General features: G+C 40.0%; 1 protein-coding gene across 3 annotated transcripts in view; it reads right to left on the reverse strand.

The window, feature by feature from the left end:
- The window catches only part of Rffl (ring finger and FYVE like domain containing E3 ubiquitin protein ligase), a 67,433-nt gene extending 45,499 nt beyond the window's left edge, over positions 1 to 21,934 (reverse strand). Inside the window, exon 1 of one of the 3 annotated variants that reach the window (XM_026411885.2) lies at positions 21,742 to 21,934. In XM_026411885.2, coding sequence (XP_026267670.2) covers positions 21,742 to 21,931 — 190 coding nt within the window. In that variant the 5' untranslated portion in view covers positions 21,932 to 21,934. Of the gene's footprint in view, positions 1 to 1,473; positions 1,600 to 21,741 lie in introns of those variants that run through there. The other 2 variants (XM_026411884.2, XM_026411886.2) reach the window with 2 other exon arrangements.
- Between the last annotated feature and the right edge of the window lie 3,233 nt (positions 21,935 to 25,167).

Here is a 25,167-nt window from a genome sequence, read left to right on the forward strand (position 1 = left end):
ATTTAAGATGCCTTTTGAACACCCTGATAGTTGTCAGATTGGACAAAGCTTGTTGAGATTGCCCAGTTGGCAATAAGAATCCAGATGGAGGGGCTGGGGATGTGGCTCAAGCGGTAGCGCGCTCGCCTGGAATGCGTGCGGCCCGGGTTCGATCCTCAGCACCACATACCAACAAAGATATTGTGTCCGCCGAGAACTAAAAAATAAATAAATAAATATTAAAAATTCTCTCTCTCTCTCTCTCTCTCTAAAAAAAAAAAAAGAATCCAGATGGATAAGAGGGATCACTGGGCTACTAAAACATACTAGGGGTAGCTGAAGTTATGGGCATCTTTGAGATTCTTGGAGGGAAGAAGAAGGGCAAAGACTTAGAGCATCTCAACATTCGCTGGATTATCAAAAGAGAATGAGAAAAAATAACAGAAGGACACTGGAAACTCAGGAGAGGAAAAATGAAAAGGACTGGTGAGGTAAAATAGTTCAACAGTGTTAAATGCTAGGCAGAAATTAAGATGGAGGCTGAAACAGGGACAATGGTTTGATAATTAGTTCACTGATGATCTGCAGAAAAGCCACAGTAGGGTGCTCATGGTGGAAACAAAAAGGACAAAAAGCTCATTGAGAAAGAGAGGAGCTCTTCCTCTCTCCGTCCTTACTGAGAACCTAATATGTGCAGAGTACCGATGAATACAATTCTAAAACAAACCCTCATTCCCAGCATCCCTACCCTGTGCCTGAAGTAAAAACCAGATTCTCCTGGTACTCAACAGACCCGGTAAATAAGCAGCAGCTTTGTGGAAGTGACTTCTAGGCAGAAACCAGCTGGCCAGGGTCGCTGGGGAAAGATGTTTCAGAGAAGGCCCACAGGTGCAAAGGTGAGATTACACAGACCACTTCGAGTAACTATACGGACGAGTGCCTCAAAGATATGAGAGTTTTGACTCTAGCTGAAGAGTTTAAAGGTGAAAACAGGAGGGAAAAGGGCAGGAACCTGAACAGAATATAAGGGGAGGCTCTTCACAATCCCTCACAAAGGAAGATGGGCACATACTCACAGGTAACACAGTTCAGTATTCCATCAATTCAACATTCACAGTTAGGAGGAAGGTACTCAAATGTGTACCTCTCTTCTATTCACAATGGTTTAGTCTGACCAAACTGTTTCTCACAAGATACAAAAATAACAGAAAAAAAGTTTTAAAATAAGAGCAAAAGATGGATGAAGTTGCAAACCTAACATGGTTTCTCAAAGGCTTACATAAACAATGTTCTAATGAGTCCTAAAACCACATCCAGATCCCAAATGAAAGGAAATGTTTCCTCTCAAGGACCCCTTCAAGGAGTTTGAAGGGCTAACTTTAACACACCCAAATTGATAAAGCATTGACTCACTTCTGAAGACTAAGGACTTCCTCAGTTTCTTCCCCCAGTTTAGTCTAACTTAAGGAAACCGAGAAAACAATCTAGGGTTACCTGATTTTTCCTGTTTCAAAATACTGCCACGGCACACAGCAAGCTGCCTCCAATTCCTGCCACCGAGGTTGCTGGAGCCATGTTCAGATGAGATCATCTCAGGAACCAACAGCAGCAGCTTTCAGGCAGAGTGAATGGTGCCGCCTGGGGACGTATCTTTGGTAAGCAAGATTGCAACAGAGCAGGCAGTTTACCCAGGGCAGTGCTGACTCACGCTAGGCAAAACTCCTATTACCCAAACAACTCAGCCTGAGCCAACTGCAATCAACTGCAACCTAGAAAAGAAAAGGCACCCCACTGATTTAAAACAATCAAGGGCTGATTATTGGGGAGAGGTAAACCTCATTCCCCTACTGCTGGTAGTAACTCGGAAGCTCCTGGAGCCCTTACTATGAAAGAAAGCCTCCAAGGCCGTTTCTGAAATTTCATCTGAACACAGCCTTGAACTGGGCACAGCAAGATTGCCGCAGGTGGGAGGTTCACAGCTCTAAAGAGTTCCCTAGGAAGGTAAAGAAGTCACTCTGCATTTACAAACTGAATCACCTGGGCTGGTGGCTTCAGAGGAAATGGCCCAGTCATTTCACCACTTGCTGGTCAAGTCATTAGGGTGAATTTTTGTCAGCTCTACCCAGGCTCACTATTCTTTTTTCCATCTAGGCCTGCTCTGGTTTCTGTTTCCTTAGACAACTCGACTCTCTCATTAAGACAGAACTACAGCAGGATTCTTCCTTTTTTTTAATTAGCTGCCACATTCTCTGTGCTAAAATAAAATATAGGAGGCTGTGAAAATCACTTAACCAACTTGCTCTTAAGAGAAAAATCCCTAAATGTATGTCAATTCTTATTTATTAGCCTACTTATTAAAAAATTAATCCTAGAATGACTGACTCATCATTATTATTGAATTTGCCCGATAGGTTGGAACTAGCACTGGTGTTATGCAAAGAAAACAAAAGATCAAGTCCTTGTTGTTTTAACTTGAAAGGAGAAAAAGTAAAGTTCATATCATATCCTTCTGTCCCCTGTTTAAAAAATGCAAGAGTTCCATGTCCCATCAGCTATTTCTTAGCCAGGGCATTTGAGGCTGCTGTACCTAGCCTTCTTGTCTTTCACAGTAGGTCTCACAGGACATGAACTCTGGATGTAGCTGCCAAGCCAACTTGTCATTCAATAAATGTTAGGTTAATTAAAATGTTCAAGCAGATACTTTCATTCCTTTTCACGGGACTAAGTTTAAAAAAAAAAAAGTCTTTTATCCAACTCACAGAATTCTCCTTAACTACATTATTCAAGTAGGATAACCACTCTGGGCTTTTATAAAATATTATAAAATGTTTCCCCCCCTTTTTCCCCTCAACTTCAGTGCTTCCTATTCAGAAAATGGCTGTTTAAAGAAACTTTGTCTTCAGTGTGTTAATTAGTCCTTTTCAAATGATAAAAGCATCTTTATAGCAGCTGACAACAATTATCTCGTGAACCACACTTTTAAAAATATTTCTGTAGTTGATGATAAGTCACAAACATTCTAATATGAAACAACTCTTAGGATACAAATACAGAACCTCATTTGGAAAAAACATGGTATTGTTAGAAAAGCTTCTGGCCCATTCAACATTAGTGAACTCTAAATAAGGGAGAGAATATCCAGATTGTAGAGTGTCCAAGAAGTAATATGAAATAGGAGGAAAGCAATCAAGAACCAGAAGCATCAGAACTCCATAACTGATAAGACAAATACCATTCAGCAGGTGAGGAGAGCCTCTGAAGCTCTGGAATTCTGATAGTTTTTATCAGTTTCCCCAAAATACAGCCATACTCCATCCTAGTTCCTTCTTTTAGACCGGAAAGGCTGAAGATACACATCTGGAGCTTATGAAAGACACTAAATTTGAACTATGGCTTCAGACGATTCAAGTTTTATGAGGTTATATGAAAATAATGAGAATATGAGATTATGTAAAAATAAGAAAAATAACTGCAGTATGTGATTAAGTTCTTTCAAAACATTATTTTAGGGTTGGGGCTGTAGCTCAATGATAGAGTGCCTGCCTTGCATGTGTGCGACACTGGGTTCAATCCTCGGCGCCACATAAAAATAAATTAAATAAAGATATTGTGTCCATCTACAACTAAAAAGAAAAAAAAATTTAAACTCAAGTAATTTATACCCAAAATTATTAATAGGGTTTGGTAGTATAAACTCTACCACTGAGCTACTACATTCCTAGCCCTACGTTATTTATTTATAAATAAGTGGCACGCGGGTACACACACATGCCACGTACATAAAATTTCACCACACATAAAATTTGTATGTATCCACACCCACTGTTTTACTTGAATAGAAAAATGTAAAATCATTTATAGCCCACATTTATTTTTTCCTCTGATAGATCTTAGCATTATAAACAATAAGCAAGTGTCAAAAAGAAGTATTCATTTCTCAGGATTCTGTAACTTTCAAATCCTCAGAAAATTAACAAATATACAAAAAGAACAGAGGATAACACAACCAGGCGGAACTGCAATGGGGACAAGGATCAAGGAGCCGTGTTTAGCTTTCCTGGTATTTGAACTTTTCTTAAACAACAAGGATATATTCAAATATGACTCTGTTATTTAAAATTCAGTAAATTTTCACAATTTTTATTGTTTACATACTACTTTATTACTGGTTCTTGTCTTCTATCATGTGTTAACAAACAACAAATAGAAATGTACAAAAAACATAGATCAACTAAAAGAATGGATCTACAATTTTTTACAAATTGTATGCAGTTTTATTTTTATGTTGGAATGTAGAAATCTATATTGATAATATTTTCTGATAGTAAAATTGTACCTAATTAACAGATTTCAAGTAAATCAAGAGCTCCTGTCATTCTACTTCTTGGCTTCCACTGAGCTTTACAATCTGATTCAGTTTGAGAATGACTAGTAATAAGCACACATCAAAGTCCAACAAATGTTTTCCATCACGTCAAGAAAACTCAAATATCACAGTGAAAGTGGTGAAAAGAAATCTTTTCTCCTTTATATTCTTTCCTCTCCATACCTTCTGTCTACTTTCCACCCCCTGCATCTTAAATGATACTGAGCATTTCTTCTTTTTATCAAAATTAATCTTAAGTCCACTTCCTTTTTCTGATCAAGAAAGTTAATTAGTAAATCTAAATTTCCAGGAATCAGTGGCTGTCTCACACTATTGCTAATTAAAGACACTGCCAAAATCTAATCTTTTGTGTTCAGGAATCATATTACCTTTTTTTTTTTTTTTTAAACTGAAGTACCTACTATTTAAGAAAAATAATATGGGTGCCAACCAAACATCTATCATCTAATAAATCATAAAAATTTAAACACGAAAAATGAAGTAAATTTTAGGATAGTCAAAAATCAACTGTAGGGGTACTTAGAAATCAAAAGGGTGCTTAGTGAAAATGATCGCTTACCATCTCAGTCCTTTAGATGCTCTGAATTAACAGAAGTGCAAGGAGACCCCAGAATCTGAATTTTAAATAAGTGTCTCTCCCCCACACAGGATTCTGATGCAGAAAAGAGCCTTGGGGTGTACTTTGAGAGATAGGTGACAGCTATTTTCCCTAAGTGCTACTCAGGGCAAAATCACTTTTTTTCCCAAAGACCACCAAAGCAGAACAGTAGTCACACTGAGCAGGTCCTAGACATCAGTCCCCTCACCCACAAGAACCACAAAGAATATAATAATTGAACTGTTATTTTGTTGGTTGGACCATTATTTTCTTCAAGTCTCCAGAGGCAATTATCCTAACTACTATTAAGGACTTCAGCTGTCACCCACAATCTTGTTACACAGAGACATTTTCATACCTGGGATGCAATACAAGGGGCTTAATGGAATTTTTATAGCTGTGAAAAAGTTCACTTGACTCAACAGAACAGTCAAATGAAACAAAGGCAAAAACCTCCCCCAAAGGTACAGGTTGAAAGTTGAGGCTTTTGACTTCCTGATGAGGCAGTTTTGCCAGAAATTCAAACCATGGATGCTCTATAGCTCATGTGTCTCGAGAGTGCCCAAATGTCAACTTATCACCACAGCATCAGCCAGCACAGGCTCACTGTAACGTTTGGAAGCACAAACCTGCTGTATAAAATGGCCTCTCCTGGGAGACAAAGGCTGTCGCCATGGCAGAGATCATTCCATCTTGGGGCCAGAAGGACCAGGCAGTCCCTTTAATCTTTAACGAGCCACTTCCACGTTCAGATACGGGAACTGGCGATGCTCAACCTGCTTCACAGCACTCTGCTGCAAAACAACCCCCAAGTGGCATGATGGTATGCCAACCAAGTCTTTCCCCGCTGGTACAGTTACCAGAATCTGTTCTATAATGTAATTGTGAGCACTTTATTATCCACTATGGTATAATACTTCATATCTCAAGAAAGGTATCCAATATCAAGAGCCTATCGATTGCCTACCTCAGGCACAATGAAATAGTAGGTTCCTGTATGTCAATAATTGAAAAAGCAGCAAACAGGCAGGAAAGGGAGAAATCCAAAACTGTCAAGACAAGAGTCTGAAGACCCAATGACAAGGCTGAGAGAAAGGAAGTCAGCGATGTGATCAAATTGCTATCTTGCTATTTATTTCAGAAAACTGGCAAGGGAAATCTTGGAACTATTTGATGGGTGTAATTTTCTTTTTTTTTTTTTAATTTTTATTTATTTATTTATTTTTAAGAGAGAGAATTTTTAATATGTATTTTTTTTAGTTCTAGGCGGACACAACATCTTTGTTGGTATGTGGTGCTGAGGATTGAACCCGGGCCGCACGCATGCCAGACGAGCGTGCTACCGCCTGAGCCACATTCCCAGCCCTGATGGGTGTAATTTTCTACCCAAGGCTATTTCTTAGTTTTCTTCCTGAGCTGCTAATACAGAGAAAGGGCAGGGAAAAGGCCCCCATCATCAAACTCCATCACCTAAACAACTGTTAACAGCTTCAAATGAAGTGACGTAGGCTCGTGTCCTATTACTTACCTGCCCCAGTCACCTTCCTCTCAGAATAAAGATTCTGTAATTCAGCTTTGAAGTTTTCCTGAATTCTTAATAATTCTTTACTATATACCTCTGGATTCTTCTCCTCCTTTTTACACACATGCCTTGCTTCCAATAAGTCAAACATTCCAAACGTTCACCCTGATTTCCACTAAAAATGTCATAGGATTAAGTTACCTTTGTCTCATCCCCCAAATCTAGGGGGCCTTTGTCAACATTGTGAAGGGTGATTTCTAGCCAAGTAGAGAAGATTACCTGTTCACCCACAGTTCATCTTCAAACTGACTTCTGTAGGCTATGGAAATAAAAGGATAAGACTGCAGAACTTGAATGTCCCATCAAGGTAATTAAAGTAATGAAAGAGAGAAAGACAATAGAAGGAGAGAATTCAAAATAAAGACTGAACTATGCATTTCAGTAGCACTTAAGAAAACACTCCATCTGACTAAGCAGCTGATGAGTAGACAAATACCCAAAGGCCTGCACATTCTCTAGAGACCACTGTGCTCACAACACCTGTTTGCTCCCTGATTCTGCAAGAGATCACTTCATAACCTCAGACTCAGTATGTATGACAAAGCGGATGAACACATTTCAACATCCAGAATTCTACTGATCTACTTGCAAATAAAGTTACAGACTTACTTCATCCCAAACCCATGTAACAAGGAATAAAACATTTTTTTTTTCAAGTCTTTCAAGGGTAGAGAGAGAAGGAGAGAGATACGGAGAGAGAGGATGATCACTGGGTACTCAAGTATAGTTTGTTAGAAATAAGAAAGCCAGGGCTGGGGCTATAGCTCAGTGGTAGAGCACTTGCCTTGCACGTGTGAGGCACTAGGTTCGATCCTCAGCACCACATAAAAATAAATAAAGAAAATGTGTCCATCTAAACTAAAAAAAAAAAAAAAAAAAGAAAGAAAGAAGAGAGCCAGGCACAGTAGTACACATAATCCCAGCCACTAGGGAGGCTGAGGTAGGAGAACTGCAAGTTCGAGGCCAGCCTCAGTAACTTAGTGAACCCTATGTCAGATTTTTTTTTTAAATATTTACGTTTAGTTGTAGTTGGATACAATATGTGATGCTGAGGATTGAACCCAGGGCCTTGCATGTGCTAGGCGAGCACTCTACCACTGAGCCACAACCCCAGCCTCTATCTCAAAATTTTAAAAATTTAAAAGATCAAGGACTAGAGATATAGCTCATTGATAAAGCACGCCTGGAACCAGGGAGGTAAAAAACGAAGGAGGAGGAGAAAGAGAAGAAAAAGAGGAGGAAGAGATAGGACTAAAGAGATTTTGCTATTTGATTGCAAGTAGGGTGACTACAGATAATGAGATTGTACTGTGTGTGTTTTGCAGTATTGGAGTTCAAACCCAGAGCCTCACACATGCTAAGCAAATGCTCTCCCAGGTCCTTTTAAAATCTTATTTTGACAGGGTCTCACTAAATTTCTAAAGCTGGCCTCAAACTTGCGATCCTCCTCTACTTCAGTAACTTAGTGAACCCTAGGTCAGAGTGGCAGGGATTACAAGCGTGCACCACCATGCCATACTGTACTGTGTATTTCAGAAGCTGGAATAAAAGAGTTTGAATGTTTTCACCACAAAGAAATGGTAATTGGGGCTGGGGATGTGGCTCAAGCGGTAATGAGCTCGCCTGGCATGCGTGGGGAACTGGGTTCGATCCTCAGCACCACATAAAAATAAAATAAAGATGTGTCCACGGAAAACTAAAAAATAAATATTAAAAAATTCTTGGGCTGGGGATGTGGCTCAAGCAGTAGTGTGCTCGCCTGGCATGTGTGTGGCCCGGGTTCCATCCTCAGCACCACATACAAACAAAAGACGTTGTGTCTGCCAAAAACTAAAAAATAAATATTACAAAAAAATTCTCTCTTTAAAAAAAAAAGTATGTTTATATGTATGTATGTATGTATTTATTTATTTATTTATACTGGGGATTGAACAGGGGCACTTTGCTATTGAGTTACATTGCCAGTCCATTTTGTAATTTTTTATTTTGAGGCAGGGTCTAAGTTACTGAGGCTAGCCTCAAACTAGCAATCCTCCTGCCTCAGTCTCCCCAGTTGCTTGGATTACAGAAGCTTACCACCAGGCCTAGCAAGAAGACAGACATATTTAAGCTGATTTAAACATTACACAGTATGTTGAAAACTCACATGGCATCCTATACATATGTACAACTTTTATGTTTTTATGTAAAAGTTAAAAAATAAATTTAAAATTCAAATTAACAAAAAAAAATAATAAGAGATACTTCACACATCCCTTTTCTAAAAGAACAAACCACAATGGTTAAAGGGAAGAACCATAATGCACAAGGCCCTAGATTCAATCCCCAGCACCACCACCAAAAAAAAAAAAAATGCAAGCAATAATAAATGTTATTGAGGATATGGGGGGAAAGGTATACTCATACACTGATGGTGGGACTGCAAATTGGTGCAACCACTCTGGAAAGCAGTGGGAATGGAGCCACCCTTTGATCTAGCTATTTCACTCCTCAGTTTATATCCAAAGGTCTTAAAATCAGCATACTACAATGACACAGCCACATCAATGTTTATAGTAGCTCAATTCACAACAGCTAAACTATGGAATCCACCTAGGTGCCTTTTACAGATAAATGGATAAAGAAAATGTGGTACATATACACAATGGAATATTACTCAGCCTTAAAGAAAAATGAAATTATGGCATTTGCAGGTAAATGGATTGAACTAGAGAATATCATGATGGGCTGGGGTTGTGGCTCAGAGGTAGAGCGCTCACCTACCATGCATGAGGCACTGGGTTTGATCCTCAGCACCACATAAAAACAAAATAAAGATATTGTGTCCATCTATTACTAAAAAAATAAATATAAGAGAGAATATCATGCTAAGTGAAATAAGCCAATCCCAAAAAACCAAAGGCCAAATGTTTTCTCTGTTAAGTGGATACTGATCCACAGTGGGAGAGCCGGGAGGAAGAATGGAGGAACTCTGGATTGTGCAGAAGGGAGTGATGGGAGAGATGGGGTGTTGGAGATGGGAAGAATGGTAGAATGAGACAGACATTATTACCTATATACCTGGATGATTACACTATTGGTGTGCCTCAGCATCATGTATAGCCAGAAGAATGAAAAGTTATGCTCCATTTGTGTACATTGTGTCAAAATGTATTCTACTGGGGCTGGGGTTGAGGCTCAGCAGTAGAGCGCTTGCTTAGCACGTTCAAGGACCTGGGTTCAAGGACCTGAGTTCGATCCTCAGCATCACATAAAAATGGATAAATAAAGGTATTGTGGGGCTGGGGATATAGCTCAGTTGGTAGAGTGCTTGCCTTGCATGCACAAGGCCCTGGGTTTGATCCCCAGCATCAAAAAAAAAAAAGAAAAAAGATATTGTGTCCAACTAAAAAAATAAATATTTTTAATAAATGCATTCTACTGTCATTTATAACTAAATAGAACAAACAAAAAAATAGGGCTAAGGATGTGGCTCAGTGGTCGAGTGATCCTGAGTTCAATCCCTGGTCCCGCTCCCTCCAATTAAACAAATAAATCAAATAAAATTTTAAAATTCACATGGAAAATTTCCCACAATAAACTTTTAGGGAAAAAAAAGCACTGTGAATAGGTGAGGAATATACATTTATATACATATATATGATAGATATGCACACTGACATGCATATTTACACATACATGACACAAGCAGAAATACAAAATTAAAAGTCTAGCTGGGGCTGGGGCTCAGAGGTAGAGCACTTGCTTAAGTCTATAACAACTACAAAAAATATTTTTTTAAAAATTTAATAGTAGTTACTTCTGGGACAGATGAAGGTTTAGCTTTTGCTACATATGTACATTCTTGTGCTATCTTGGTATTTTTCCCCCAAAGACCTAGACAGAGGTTTATTTAGGAAACAGATACAAATTCAAGGGAGAATGGGGGCAATCTCAAGAGAGATGCCTCTGGGGTAAAGCAAGGAATATTCCTTCCAGGGAGAATGTGAGCCATCCCCAGAGATAGTCTATTTTAGTATTTTTAAATGAGCAGTGTAAGCTATCAATATTGTCAGGAATAAGGTTCCAAAGACCACTTGACAAATAAAATAATCTGAACAAGACGCTATGGTCATGGTTGCAAATTTGTAAGGAATTAAGACATGCAAAGCAGGAAATCACAGCTTACTGGCATAACTGTGCTGTCTGCAGTGCTATGCTAGGTACTACTGGGTATAGACTTAGCCCCTACTCTCCAGGAAGCCCCTGGGCTAAAAAGCAAGATAACAGACCCCTGGCCACACTGCAGAGGCAGAACCACACTCAAAATCCACCTTTGTTGGCCAACCCCAAAATATAACCCATTAGAACAGATAAAAACTTAAAAATAACAATACCAAAAGTGAGAATACAAAGAAACCAGATCTCATCCATTGCTGGTGGGACTGTAAAATAGTACAGCCACTCAAAAAGACTTTGTTAATTTCTTGAGAAATCTAAAAACATGCACTTACCATAGACCCAGGAACTACATTCCTGACACTTAACCCAGGGAAATTAAAACTTGTGACCATACACTCACCTGTACACAAACCATTCACAATGGCTTTATTTCTAATAGTTCCAAAGTGGCAATAAACCCATAATGCCCTTCAAGGACTGTGGTATGCGCAGATAGCCAAGTTTTACTTTCTATACTGATCAGGGCTTCCTACTGAAAATGGTCTAGCACCATTTATTCCACTAACATCCCTTACAACATGAGGTCCTGTGGGTCACTAACACTATGGATCTTACAGTCATTGATTCCTCAGGAAGGCCTGTTGACAAACAGGAAGGCACAACACTGGTACTCAGAAAAATGAAAACAAAATACCAATGAACTATTCTCTAACCCAAAGCTTTAGATAGTCAGATATGATTTTAAAGGTGGCTGGCTTATGTATCAAATACATTTATAATTTTAGAATTATGAATAAACTGCAAAACAATTCTTCAGAACTAACAGAACTAGTGTAAGAAACCAATATTGGTAATATTTTAAAATCCCATTCCACATAAGGAGGCTCATGTAAAAGCATAGCTTTAAGCCTATATTATATAAAAAAGAACTTATTCATAAAGACCTCCTCCAAAAAAAATCCTATGAGATGAGAAGATGGAGCAGGAGGCAACTGTAGCCTCATGACTGAGAGCTGAGCCTTTAATAGAAGGACTTTTGGGTTTCAATGCTGTACTGCCTTAGGCCTGCTCTTTAACATTTTCACATCTGTGGAACACAAATAATAGTACCTACATTAACAATCATTAGGTTGTTGAGAGAATTTAATGGGTTAATACAGTATAAACCCCTGGCACACAAAAAGCACACAATAATATTAGTACTGTATGTACAAGGTACCATAGATTGAATCTAGGGCCTTGTGCATGCTGGGTAAGCTTTCTACCACTGAGCCACAGTCCCAGTCCATTGTATTCATACTGTTTATAGAGGTAAAGGATACACAGAGAAATATCACATAGCAAAAGAAATGTCAGTCTTGAAGAGTCTTACACAAAATTCTCTTACTTTTATACAAGACTGTGCCTTCCCCTAACTCCTACTAAAGAATGCTCACAATTTCGTTCAGAAAAAAAGTCTCATTTTACCCAATGGAATGAGTAAAGTAAATCCTGCTGAGCATGCCCAACACTGCCCAAGCTCCTGTGGCCAACATATTATTTCAATAGCAAAGGGGACTGTTTAAAGACAATTTTATAACATTTACCACTGAATTTTCACCAGTGAAAATTCAAGATTTCTTGTGGCAGGCAGAGACTTTCAAAAACATCTGTGCCCTCACTCGTGCCCCACCCCTCTTTCCTAATCAAGGTTATGGTAACCAAAGCCCTCTACAGGCTGGCACGGATCTGACCACAAGCTCTCCCACTGACTAGTCATTAACTAGGAAAAAAAGGCCCCAGGGGCCAACAACAGTCCATAAACAGCCCCTTCTTTGGTATGAGAGGGTTTATTGTAGAAATGCTTAAAGAAAAAAACACTTGACTTAAATAACCTAGATACACCCAATGCCTTTCTCCCCCTTCTAGTTTCCTAATCTATTTAGGGAAGAACCATAGAAATTGTTGTGATCAGAAACATAAATTGTTTCCAGAAGTGTTAAACAATGCTTGTCCAAAGGCCCCAATATAGCCAGGGGTTTAGACAGCTGTGTTAGGAGCCACAGAAGCTGCATTTTCTAACCAGCATTGCTTCTGGACAATTGAAACTTTCTCTGGTGCAAAGTCCAGACACAGGAAGCAGTGTTCCCTGCAAATGTCCAAACAGCTTCATTATTGTTTAACTACCAAAATAACACTCCAATAATCTATCAAGTTTGACATTTCATCCAACCAAGCAATCAAACCAGGATGAAAAACATGCATGGAGAAATTATTTTCTCCCCTAGCCCCAAATCAACAAGAGTTTTGATGTCACAGACATAAATTAATAATGCTTCTTCCTAGACTACTTATAAAAGACCTCTGGAAAACAAATAGAAACCAAAGTGCCTCAGTTGGGTGTGCTGGCACATTCCCCAGTGACTCAGGAGACAGGAGGATCACAGGTTCCAGGCTAACTTCATTAACTTAGCATGGCCCTAAGACTCTGTCTCAAAATAAAAAAGGGCAGAGGAGGGGCTGGGGTTGTGGCCCAGCGCCTGGCACGTGCAAGACCCTAGGTTCCATCCTCAGCACCACATAAAAATAAATGAATAAAATAAAGATATTGTGTCCAACTACAACTAAAAACTATTTTTTTTTTTTTTTAAGGGCAGGGGATATGGCTCAGTGGTTGAATGTTCCTGGGTTCAATCCCCCATACCAAAAAAAGAAAGTGATGCTTGACTGAGAAGACCAAATAATACTAAAACACACATCAACACTGAATTACATACTATGGCATCAAAAACTGCTTTCTTGACATCATGTTCAGAACTCTTGAATTTTGTGCTAATCCTTTCCAAACAAAACTAGAGGGCTTTTTGAGGTGCTGGGATCAAACTCAGGTTTCCCACATGGTGAGCAAGAGCTCTGCCACCGAGTTAATATCCCCCAAACCTAGAGGTTTATCTGTGTGTTATTTCTAAAAATAAAAATTGAGAAAAAAAATATTTCAGACTGCTATTTGCAAGCATTTTCACAAATAACACTGTAGCCTAAATCGCATATAAAAATCAAATTAGATATAATTGTCAACATATTTTTATTCTTAATATTAATTTTGGTAATACAAGAGATATGCTGGTATTCTCTATAAAATATTTTAACAAGTAAATGCAATTTAGGAATCTGATAAAGACCATCTGGAAGAGAAATAGAACTACTTTCATTTTTATGTTCCCCATTAATCGGTGGGTTCACAGTCACTATTCCTTAAGCTGTCGGTCTACAACAGTCCCAAGAGTTGAAAAACACTGAGGATGATGGTTCAGTGTCATCTGGAGGACTCAGTCCAACCACATGGCCAAGGGTGGACTGGGAAGGCAGAAGGCCCTTTGTCAAGCTCTCCAGGAATATTCTGATACAGCCCTCTCCTCCCCCACTCGGTAAACACTGGCTAAGGTACACTTCAGCTCTGTCTAGAATGATTATGTAAACTCTTCCATGGTATATGATGAAATGACCAAGAATGGTACCTGAATCTAATCTTAACCCAAAACACAGAAATAGCTTAGTTTCTGTTCCACTCTAATATTACTTTTTCAGTGCAGGTGGGATGGCACCCAGAACCTTGCTCATGCCAGCAAGCACTGTACCACTGAGCTACATTTCCAGCCTCTCTTGATTATCTCTGAGAACAAGGTGCTCGAAGGTCAGAAGTCCCTCTTCAGGTGGGCTAGAAAAAACCAATTAGCTCTAAAATGGCTCCAGAGTGACAACAAACAACCTCTAACTTCACTCAGTGAAGTGGACAAAGATTGAAAAGAACCATAAAAGGAGGGAAGAGAAGTGGCCCCTGAATTCCAGAATAATCTCCACCTATTCTCAGAAAACACCTGAATATTCCTCCCCTTATTATTATTTTCTATCCTTTATCTATAACCTCCCAACCCCCAATAGATTGAGAAACTAATCTGTGGAGCCCCTCTTCCTGCTTGGCTAGAAATAAACTACCTTCCAGGCTCAATTTGTGCTGTCATGTTACAGGTTTCACAATTCAGAGGGAAAAAGGACCCAGTTTGGGGTCAAAATGGTAACACCTGAAAGACTTAAGAATCTTCCATTGTGGACTGGGAAATTACTTATCCCTCAAATTATTCCTTTTTATCCCCCTTTGCATATAATTTTAGTCCTTTCCATTTGCCCAAACAATGACTGCTTATTTTCAAAAACAATTCTGCCTTTGACTAAATAATCCTCAAACTAGCTAAACTTCAGTAGATCGCCCTTGCTATCCCCCTAGTAAACACTGTCCTCTTTCCCCAAATTAGAGCACCCCTTTGTTCAGAATTTTCAAATAAAGAGTATGCATTAGTTGATCTTCCACACTGTGTAAAATAATAATTAGCATGGTTAAATATAGTAATAATCCAATCTAATGGCAATTGGCTATGTACCCACTGACCCAAGACCTAGAAGATGGGAAGCCAAAAGAGGACAAAGGAGCTGGGGTTGTAGCTCAATGGTAGAGCACTTGTCTAGCATGTGTGAGACACTGGGTTCCATCCTCAGCACCACATTAAAATAAAGGTACTATGTCCATCTACAACTAAAATTAAAAAGAGAAAGAGAGAGAGAGAGAGAGAGAGAGAGAAAACACAAGCTTGGTTATTTCTAAAACAGAAATATTAATTATTATGAAAGTGAAAAAGCATGAGAAGATTTGCAGAAAAATACAGTGGCAGACACATGCTTTCCTATACGTTTTAGGATAAAATATATTAATCCATGTGCCACCAAGTCTGTGTTGTAAGTACCAAGACTCAAGAGATTTTGTAAAGCAATGTAAAAGAAGAGTAAAAGAAGGAGGTGGGGTGGAAGCGGAGGACATTCCATTTACTTAAGAAAATACTTTTTTCCTTTGGAATCTTTTAACATAATCCAGCAGTTGCAAATAAACAATGGTGCTGATTACTAATGAATTGCATTTAACCACTCAGAAGCCTGTGCCAGCAGAGCCTCCAGTTGGCCTAACTTCCGGTAAATTTCAGAATGACTAGGCAGCATTTCTTTAAAGAGGATGGATACTGTTAAAATGTTTCAGCAAATTATACTGGCTCCTAGTAGTTCAAGTGGGGGTGGGCTTTCCCTACTCTTAAAACTAGTAACAAATGGCTGTGCTGGAGATCCCTGATTATTCCCTATCTTTGGTTGTAATTTTAGAAAAGCTATGTGAATGTTAAACTAGGAGACTAAGGCTTAACCAACCTGTCTGTAGCTGCAGAGAGAAGCAGCTTTAAAAAGTAAAGTAACACCAGCTCAACAAAATAAAAAATGCAAATGTGCTCAAGCACATGTAGAGTAGCAGTTGAAAACAGTTTCGGAGAGAGCTGGGAGGTTTTGCCTGTACTTCTTCATGGAGAGCACCAAGGAGATATTATTACCAGACCAAGGTCACTTTCATTTAAAAAAGAAAAAAAAAAAAAAAGGTTAGTAACCTTAACATAAATATTTTTTAAAAAAATTGTATAGGTCATAACCATGAAAGTAGCAGCCTGCTGAGAAGCCCTCCAAGAATCCTGTAGGAAATTAAGTGGAGATTAGAATAATTAAATGTAAAGTCTCCTTGAGAACAAGTTCCGCTGCTGAAGACTAAAGTCATTTTTATGAAACATACAGAAAAATTATGAAAGGATTTACCAAGTATCACAGCCTTTCTACTTTCATATCAGGTTTGTAAATGCTATGATCTACCAAAAAAAGACCAACCATTTGGGGAGGGAATTAAATAATACAGCTTATCAGAGAAAACCACCCCATTCTCCAGTCTTTGCAAAAGTTCACTTGCTCATGGAACTGCAATGTACTTAGGAGTTGCCAAAAATTACACACATTTCCTCAAAAGAGATGGAGGAAAAAATATAATCGAGGGGTAAAAGGCCAAACATTGTCTCTTCTGAATGCTTAAACAGCCAATTATGTGGCTTAATATATTAATTCTATAGAAAGAAAGAGACTATTACAGGAAAGTTGAATAAGACATCTTAAAAAATGTACCCTGGGGCCTAAGTCCATTCAACTGACAGTAAAATCACCCCTCAAAAAAGCACTTTTATGCAACATCTAGTATTTTAATTTTCCAGCTGCCAACAGGAATATATAAAGGAGAAGAAATTAAACTAATTATGTCAGCAGCACAGTGAACAAAACTTTAATTGTATTACACACTAGACATTTACCGAACAATACAAAGGCCCTTAAGGGTAGAAACTTCTTTAGAATATAAATGATTCCCAATCAATATGACAGAAATTAGTCTGTTTAGGCAATAAACAGATTCATAGTTTAGGTGCAAAAATTCGACAATCCAATATAAAAAATAAATAAACGGTATAAAGAAACTAATTTTTAAAATGGCTTTAAATCACTCCATGATTTACACATGCTGTATCATTATTAGGCCCTTAAAGCCAGTATTGTACTAATCAGCTTCTTTAACATCCTGCACACAAAAGAGCCTATTCATTTAGCTGGAAGACAGGTGTTAGCAACCAGCAACCTCTTTTAGCCTCAAGTTCTAGGGGCCCAGCCTATATTATTATGGCGTGATTGGCAAGTCAGGAAGGACACCTTGAAAGAGAGAGACACAGAAGGAAAGAATAAAAAAGAAGACCAAAAAGGGAGAAAGGAAGATAAAAAATGGATGTCAGGTACTACTTAATAGGACCACCCTCAAAGCCTTATAGCCTAATCAGAGCTCTTGGGCTACCATCCAAATACATACAGCAGAATTTGGATAACGTTATTAATTTATTCTTGCAGATAGTAACTCTGGGCACGTGCCAACACTCCACTCATTCTGAAAAAAAAAAATTTAAACATTGCTAATTGTCCTATGACTCATTTTTCTTACCCATATTCTCTAGTTCACTTTCTACTCTAGTACACTTTCTACAAGAGCTGAGTAGATATTCCTGGAAAGAGATATAAAGGCTAGATTTAGAAAGACATCTTAAACCTACAAAATAAAAATCCTACAGAAAAAGTGGAAGAGAAACTGAGTGGCCTACAATGTACGAAAAACATCTGCTATCTTAACTTTAGTATGCATATTTTTCTTCATTTGGTTGGCTTATTTTAAATTCTTACATAGAGAATTCCCAGGCATCTCCCATCATTGATCAAAACTAGATTCGGCTACCAATTCAGACCTCCAGTTGTTTCCACATTATCACTCATTTGTCCACTCATGAGATAAAGAAAGCTACTTTCACCAGAAACTCTCCCTCATGACTCCTGACAGATAATACAGCAGAGGTGCTTTGCTGTAAAGCAATTAACATAAAAGTTATAAAAGCTCTTTGTTATTTGTCAGGACTAGGAAATAGGTTATTCTAGCAAATCAAACGTCATGGACAGCATGATGCTATTAGAGGAACTACCAATTTAAAAAGAGTTTCAGAGCATACAATTTCAATAATTTTAAAAAACAGAAGTGAACCCCAATTTTCAAAGTTCCATAAGGCTTGTTGCACAGGAAATACAGTTAAAAAGAAAATGCAACAGTTCCCAAATTAGGCTGCATATCAAAAGCACGAGGAGCTTTTTGGAAATAATGTGAGGGAAGTTTTTTAAATAGAGATTCCTGTTCATCACTTACCTACTCAACCAAAATGTCCAGGAGGTGGGGCTGGGAAATCTGCATTTTAAAAGAACGCCTGGGTGACTCAATTCCAAAATGCCAGGTAGAGAATCTTGCAAGGAGTGGCTGGCCTTAGGTAACTCCTTGCAATAAAAGCTAAAAATCTAAAGCTGCTCTAAATACAATGTGACCCTCCTTTGATGAATCAGGAAACTTCAGGATCCTCCTATGCCACTGGGTCATAATTCACTACTAGTGACTAGTTGGTGCACTGGCAAAACCAGAAAGTAAGAAAAAGTAAATGAAGACTTCCTATTGGTAGAAAGCTGGAAAAACCAGCTCTTTTTTACTATCAGATTTAAAGAGCTGGTCCTCTCCCAGAAGAAAGGTTTTATGCTTGCTTTAAAAGAAGAAAATGTTTTAAAACATGTAGTACATGTAGTATTCTTAACTGCTTAGCTCCACTTCAGATGTAATCAGACTCAAATGCATCAAAAATGTGGGATATTCAGGCTGAATAAGAAAAGTAAAGGAAGAACTTCATGACAATCTAATGAAGAGAAAGGATCATGGGTTTAGACTGGCATAACAGGATTAGATAAGACCGATGTCCCAACCGTGGCAGCTGTTAAATCCTGGGAGCAGGAAGAAAGGAGGTATATTTACACCTGAGGCCAATGATTACTTACCTGAGATGGCTTTTATCTGAGATATAAAAGGATATTCTACTAAGGGCTCAACTATTTTTAGGATTTTAAAACTCTAGGACTATAAGGTCACAAAATAAAATGAACTTTTCCCTATATCAGAACTTTTCTCTATTTAAGAATGGGAGACTGTGTGTTTGTATATGAAAAAACTGTCCTTATAATTGAAAAATCTTTTTTATACAAACATCAAATAACATTGTCAATAACCAGTAACCAAACATGGAGCTGCAGATATCTCTCAGTGGTAGAATGTGTTCATTTATGAAGGAGGCCCTGGGTTAGATCCCCAGTACCACAATAATAACAATAACCACCATCAATCAGTAACTACACCAAACTAGTAGTCATTACCAAACAACAATAATAAAAACAAAACAGCTCTTCCCTTGAGACTTCACCAAAGGCAATCTAAACCATCTGTTCTCGTTAAACTCTAAATTACACCTTAACTCTGTATTGCAGAGGTTATGAATTTCCAAAGTACAGAGGTTAAATCTTGTGCTCTCCAAACATAAACATTACTGTCAGTACAAGTTTGGTATAAAAGTCTCTGTCATTAAAACAGCAACAGTATTAAAAATTCTATTACAAGAATAAAAATCAAGGTGGAATTAGTCCAACATTCCTTAAGTTTCTGTAGGTGTTTTCACAAAGTACTGGGTGACACCAATACAGACAGGAGTGGCTGGCTGTATTAAACATCACAGTGCACATGTAATTAGAAAAGAAAAGGTGTCCTTTTCTTTGTTTTTGTTGATGTTTCCTCATCTTACACACTGGTCAATGAAAATGCCTTTTGCACTAATAGGAACAGTATTCTTATTAAATGGCACTAGGCAGAGTTATGTCAACTGACTGGGCCAAGAGAAAGTTTGAAAACAAATTGTTGAGCTTTCTGAGAACAGCTCTCTCTTTGTGCTCATTATTTTAACAGTTGGCTAAAGTGGTCAATTTAGAAGATTTACAATCCTCGATCCCAATGTAAACAGGATAACAGCTGATCAATATGAGAAGTTTTAATGAGCTGTTCTTCATAATTAGGTAGACATTAAAATGTGTGTATATCCTAAATGACATATATTCATGCACAATCAAGTTATTAGTCCTGACACATCAATCTGCAACTGTTATGCCCAATATACAAACATTTTCAAACTTAAGAAAATAATACCTCTAAATAAACCCTAACTTATGAATTGTACTCTGAAGTCCGGAATTAAGAAATATGCAATAAAATTTACGAAATGCTTTTCATCATATGTTTCCTTGAATGTGAAAGAGAATGCAATCAGGGAAAAGGGTAAAGTTGTCAAACCTGAAATCCCCTTACCAGAAAAAGAAATATGGCCAGCTTTCAGTTCTAGATCTCTGTATACAAACTCTGCCTAGGCCCATGTCCCCTGACTATTTGAGTTCCTAGAAAAATGGTACAATACATGAACAGCCTTGCCTTCGTTTCAATACACTAACCATCACTGAGAGAACTACAGGGCTCTCAGTTGTAGTAACAGTGGTAACAGGAAATCTCTGCTCTTTAAACCACCAGTCCAAAGGATGTAAAGGAACTTACTGCTTTCTTAAAATGCTATATGCACCCTACAATGTTTGTTCATCTGTCACTCTGCCCTGTAACCAGGGTGCAAAGTGACAGTTATGGGCAAAGCCCTATTTCCAAGCTAACAATAATTCGTTCCTGTAGTAGACTGGGAAGAGTGTGGTACTTTTTGTTTTGGGGGGTTTTTTTGGTTCTGGAGATTGAACCCAGGGTCACTTTATCACTGAGGTACATTCTCAGCCCTTTTAATTTTTTTAATTTGAGACAAGGTCTCACTAAGCTGCTGAGACTGGCCTCAAACTTGCCATCCTCCTGCCTCTGCCTCCTAAGCAGCTGAGATTACAGGCGTGCACCAGGCACTCTTCCTTGACTACACGGGTTTCCCCCCTATAACAAATGACAGACCAACAAGAAGAAAATATGCTGTTGTCTCTTCTGCCAGCCTAAAATCAAGCTCTGAGCAGGCAGATCCGCGGAGGCTCTGGGCTCCCCTGGTCCAGCCAGACTTCCCCATGCCTAGTCAAATGTCTCCCGGGCAGCCAGCTGGAGAGAGGCCCCACTTCCCTCTCTGCCTTGCCCAGTGCCGCACAGTGGCGACCTTTCACACATCCTGGAGAGGACGACTCCCAGGAGAAGGAACTGCGGACCCTGTGGGATAAGAGTTGCATTCCCAAACTTCTCCATCATACCTCCAAACTCCAAGCCTCTCTCCTTCAGCCTCCTCCTTCATCCAAGCAGCCCTCGGGGCTCCTCAACTAGGGAGGGGACAAGCTAGCTCTTATAGAGGGGAGAGCAGGCCGCCGCAAACCTGCCTCAGTTTCCTCTGCCTTACAAAGAGGCGTCCTGCCCCACAAACCAGCTGGACCTGCCAGTCTCTAAGGCGCTTGGGTAAAGCGGAGGACACACCGTCCCCGGGGGTGAAATGCTTTGAGGGCACTTTCAATGGGACAGGTGTGAGCTACCCCGAACGCAGAGACTTCCAGCGATGAAGGTGCTTCCCCATCCCTGCAGGGCAGGGAGAGCCCCAGGCCGCGCCCCACACGGAGGAGGCGACCCCAGCCCACACTCTAGGGTACCGGAGGCCAAGGAGCGGCCCCCGTCCTCCCGCCAGACCCCACCCCAGGCCCTGCGTCCCGCGGACCCCAGCGCCGCCGCCGCCTCCTCACCTGCCGCGGCCGCCTGCCCGGCCCGCACCTGGGTTAAGGAGGGGAGGGGAGAGGCCGGATCCGGGCCCAGACACCTCAGACAGGGGGGGTGCGGGCTTCGCCGAGGCGGCGTCTCCGGGGCTGAGGGGCACAGGGGGGCGGTCGCGACATCCTCACGGGCGGCCCCAGGAAGTCGCCCCCCCCAACCCATCCCCTGGCGGCTCGGCGCGGCCGCTCCCGCCCCTCGCGCGGCTCCGCCCCCGGATCGCCCCGCCCCCGCCCGGGAGCGCGCCTCCGCCCTGCCGCTCCACCATAGAGAGGAGCGAGGCGCGCGGCGGCTAGAGCGCGCTCTCCGCGCGCGCCCCCTGGCGGAGCCGAGGCTCGGCAGGCGGGGCCGGCAGGAGCCGGTGAAGCTTGGGTGCGCAGAAAGCAGGGCGTCTGGGGCGCCTTGTTACCTGAGCCGCACAAGTCTGACGCCCGAGCGAAGGGTCAGGGTCTGAGTCTCGGCTGGGCCTAGCCCCGGTGTGATGACCTTGAGCGAGTCCCTTAACTTCTTTGAATTCGTTTCATAGAGTTTGGAAGTGGCCTCACTTCGGTAGCTTGGCGTTCCGCACCCAGTGCTTTGGGGCGGGCGATGATTCCCCAGTCCCCCGCGGAAGAAACCCGGCCCGGTCGAGGTCCCACAGCTGGGAGATGTGGGAATCCCGAGCTCTGGGACATCAGGACCCGTCCTTGTCCGCTCGCGCTCTGGCACCTCCCTCCTGTAGCATCTCCCAGTCTAAACCCCTGGGATTAGTGCTTTCGCCTTAGGAAGGTTGGGAAACTGCTGAGAAAGGCTGTGGTAGACTGCAGATGACCCCGCCAAGGAACCACCTGGGCCATTCATCCGCTGAGTACCTTCAGCAAGGCACTTAACCTTTCTGAACTCTTCCCCATCCCAGGAATGCAGGTTGCCCTGCGAATTAAATGACCTGATGCCCTAGCATTTAGTAAACTATAATGCACGAGGATAGCATAGGGGGTCCTTAGCCAACCTGAGCTAAAAAGATGCCTAGGTATGAAAATAAATAAATGCTAATCCTTCTTTTGCCTGATGTCTAATGACACAATTTCCTTGTATTTATTTATTCATTTTTTTATTTATTTTTGTTGTGTTGGGGATCAAACCCAGAGCCTTGCCATTTCTAAACTATATCCCCAGCTCCTTGTATTTTAAAATAAGGAATATCATAAGAAAAATTGATATAAAAATAAATATACATCAGGCTTTATCATTTTATAAATATCTTTATTTCCAATCCTCAAAACAGCCCAGGAAACCCAGCGTGGTGGCTCTTATATGCAATCCCAGCTACTCCATGGGCTGAGGCAGAATTGCAAATTCGAAACCAATTTGGGCAACTAGTGAGACCCTTTCTCAAAATAAAAAATAAAAGGGGCTGGAGATGTTGCTCAGTGGTAAAGCATCCCTGCGTTCAACTCCCAGTGCAAAAAAAAAAAAAAGTAAACTGAGTGCTATTATTTCATGTTATCATATTAAGTAATTTACCCAAAACCATACAGATAAGCTGGAATGTGAAACCACTTCTTTTCCTTCACCTGGAATGCACAGAAAGATCTAGAAGTTTTCTATACCTAAATTAAATGTGCCCATATTTTTTCCTACCTGGCTATTTTTGTAACTTTCCTTGATGCAATTCCCTGTCTTCTCTGTTTCTTTCCAGAGGTTTATTCTTCCCCACAAAAAGAGAATAAAGTCCCTCTTTTCCCTCTCTGGTTCCTTTTCCCTTGAGATGCCGACATTGTCCATCCTCTCTTGTTTCTGAAATGGATTCCTGAGCAGTGACAGAGGTGTAGTGTTCTCCACAACACCTCTTCTCTGCATATGAATCATACCCAGAGAAAATATAATAAGTCCAAAATAAGGGTAAAATGACAGTCAGGGATATCCTTTTTGTAAACTTGGTTTATAAACTGAGTGCTGAGTTCTGAAAGGGAGTGCATTTAATCCACTAATTGGACCCAGTAATTTGGAGTCTGGATTCATGACATCCCATGGAAATCTTTCTCTGGGCCCTCTGGTCCATATTATGGCTAAATCATTGGAATACTGCTAAATAATGTGCATATCATTGAAGCGATGAGGCCTCGGAGCTGCATTTACCCATACTCCTCTTTTCTCCACCTTAGGCATTATCACCATCACTATTTTTCATCTTTATCGTGCCTTTCCACAGAGGCACTCCATAATGTACCCATTGTGCAAGTAATCTGAAATCCTTTTCGGTGAGCAATAGTATTTAGTAGTAATAAAACACTAATTTGTCTACCAAGTGACATATTTATAGGAGCTGTTTACTTTGACATATTTTTATTATTTCTACTCATTTGCTAAGTACTTTCCAATACATATTTATGAAGCACATGCCTTTCCCCAAACAGTAGTAAAAAAATAAATCTTATTATTTCTTTTATTAGTAGCAAAAAGGCTTATAAGTCCTAGTTCCCTGATTTTTGTTAGTTCTGGAAAGAACTGGAAAAATTAATAGTGATTGAACACCTACTATGTGCCAGATTCTCTGCTGAAAGGTCATTTTACATGAATTACCTGTTTAATTCCCCTGAGATATATATTTTACCAATAAGGAAAATGTAATTCCCCTGCAACATAGATTTTACCAGTAGGACAGAGACATTATCTTGTCCAAGGAACTCAGCCAGGAAGGGCTTAGCAGGGTTTTGAACCTAGATCTTTCCCTGATTCCTAAATCCTGTATCATCGTTCTACTTCACTAGGCACCCCAGTGGAATTTCTCAGGACCTCATATATTCTGTAAAATACAAAGTATTCCTTTCTGAGACAGGCTGAAGAGGTTATGCCAGAATGGAACACTTAAACATACACAGGATGCTAGCCCTAATTTATTTATGGGTAAATTATGTATTAATTCTAAGGGAGTTATTCCCTAGGAAATCAGTGGTAGTAGAGCTCCCAAAAAGAAGGATCCAAACTGAAGCCATTCCTGAAAAAAGACTGGCCACATTGTTTGCAAGCACAGTATAAAATGAGAACCCTTGGTCAGAAATTCAAAATTACAAGATGGCCATAACACAGATTTAAACTAAGGGCTGGGCCCTTCTGAGCAAGGTGTCCAAGATGACTGCACCAGTCACACCACCATGAAGCTGCCCTTCCTGGACAGAAGCTCTCACCAGTATCTCTAAGGCATCATGAGCCTCCCAATGATACAAGATTGAGTGCCTATGATACACCTGGTAATATGATATTACCTATGATACATGACCCTAAAACAAGTCTATGAAATAGGCATTACTTTTCCCATTCCTCAGTGGATGAAACTGTCTTCAAAAGTCCATGTCACTCATCCACTGTCATAAAACAAGTAAATATCAGAGCTAAGACCAACTTAGTTGAAATGTTAAAAA

This window comes from Urocitellus parryii, chromosome 7, assembly GCF_045843805.1.
Source record: "Urocitellus parryii isolate mUroPar1 chromosome 7, mUroPar1.hap1, whole genome shotgun sequence".
In the NCBI taxonomy this organism is placed as follows: Eukaryota; Metazoa; Chordata; class Mammalia; order Rodentia; family Sciuridae; genus Urocitellus; species Urocitellus parryii.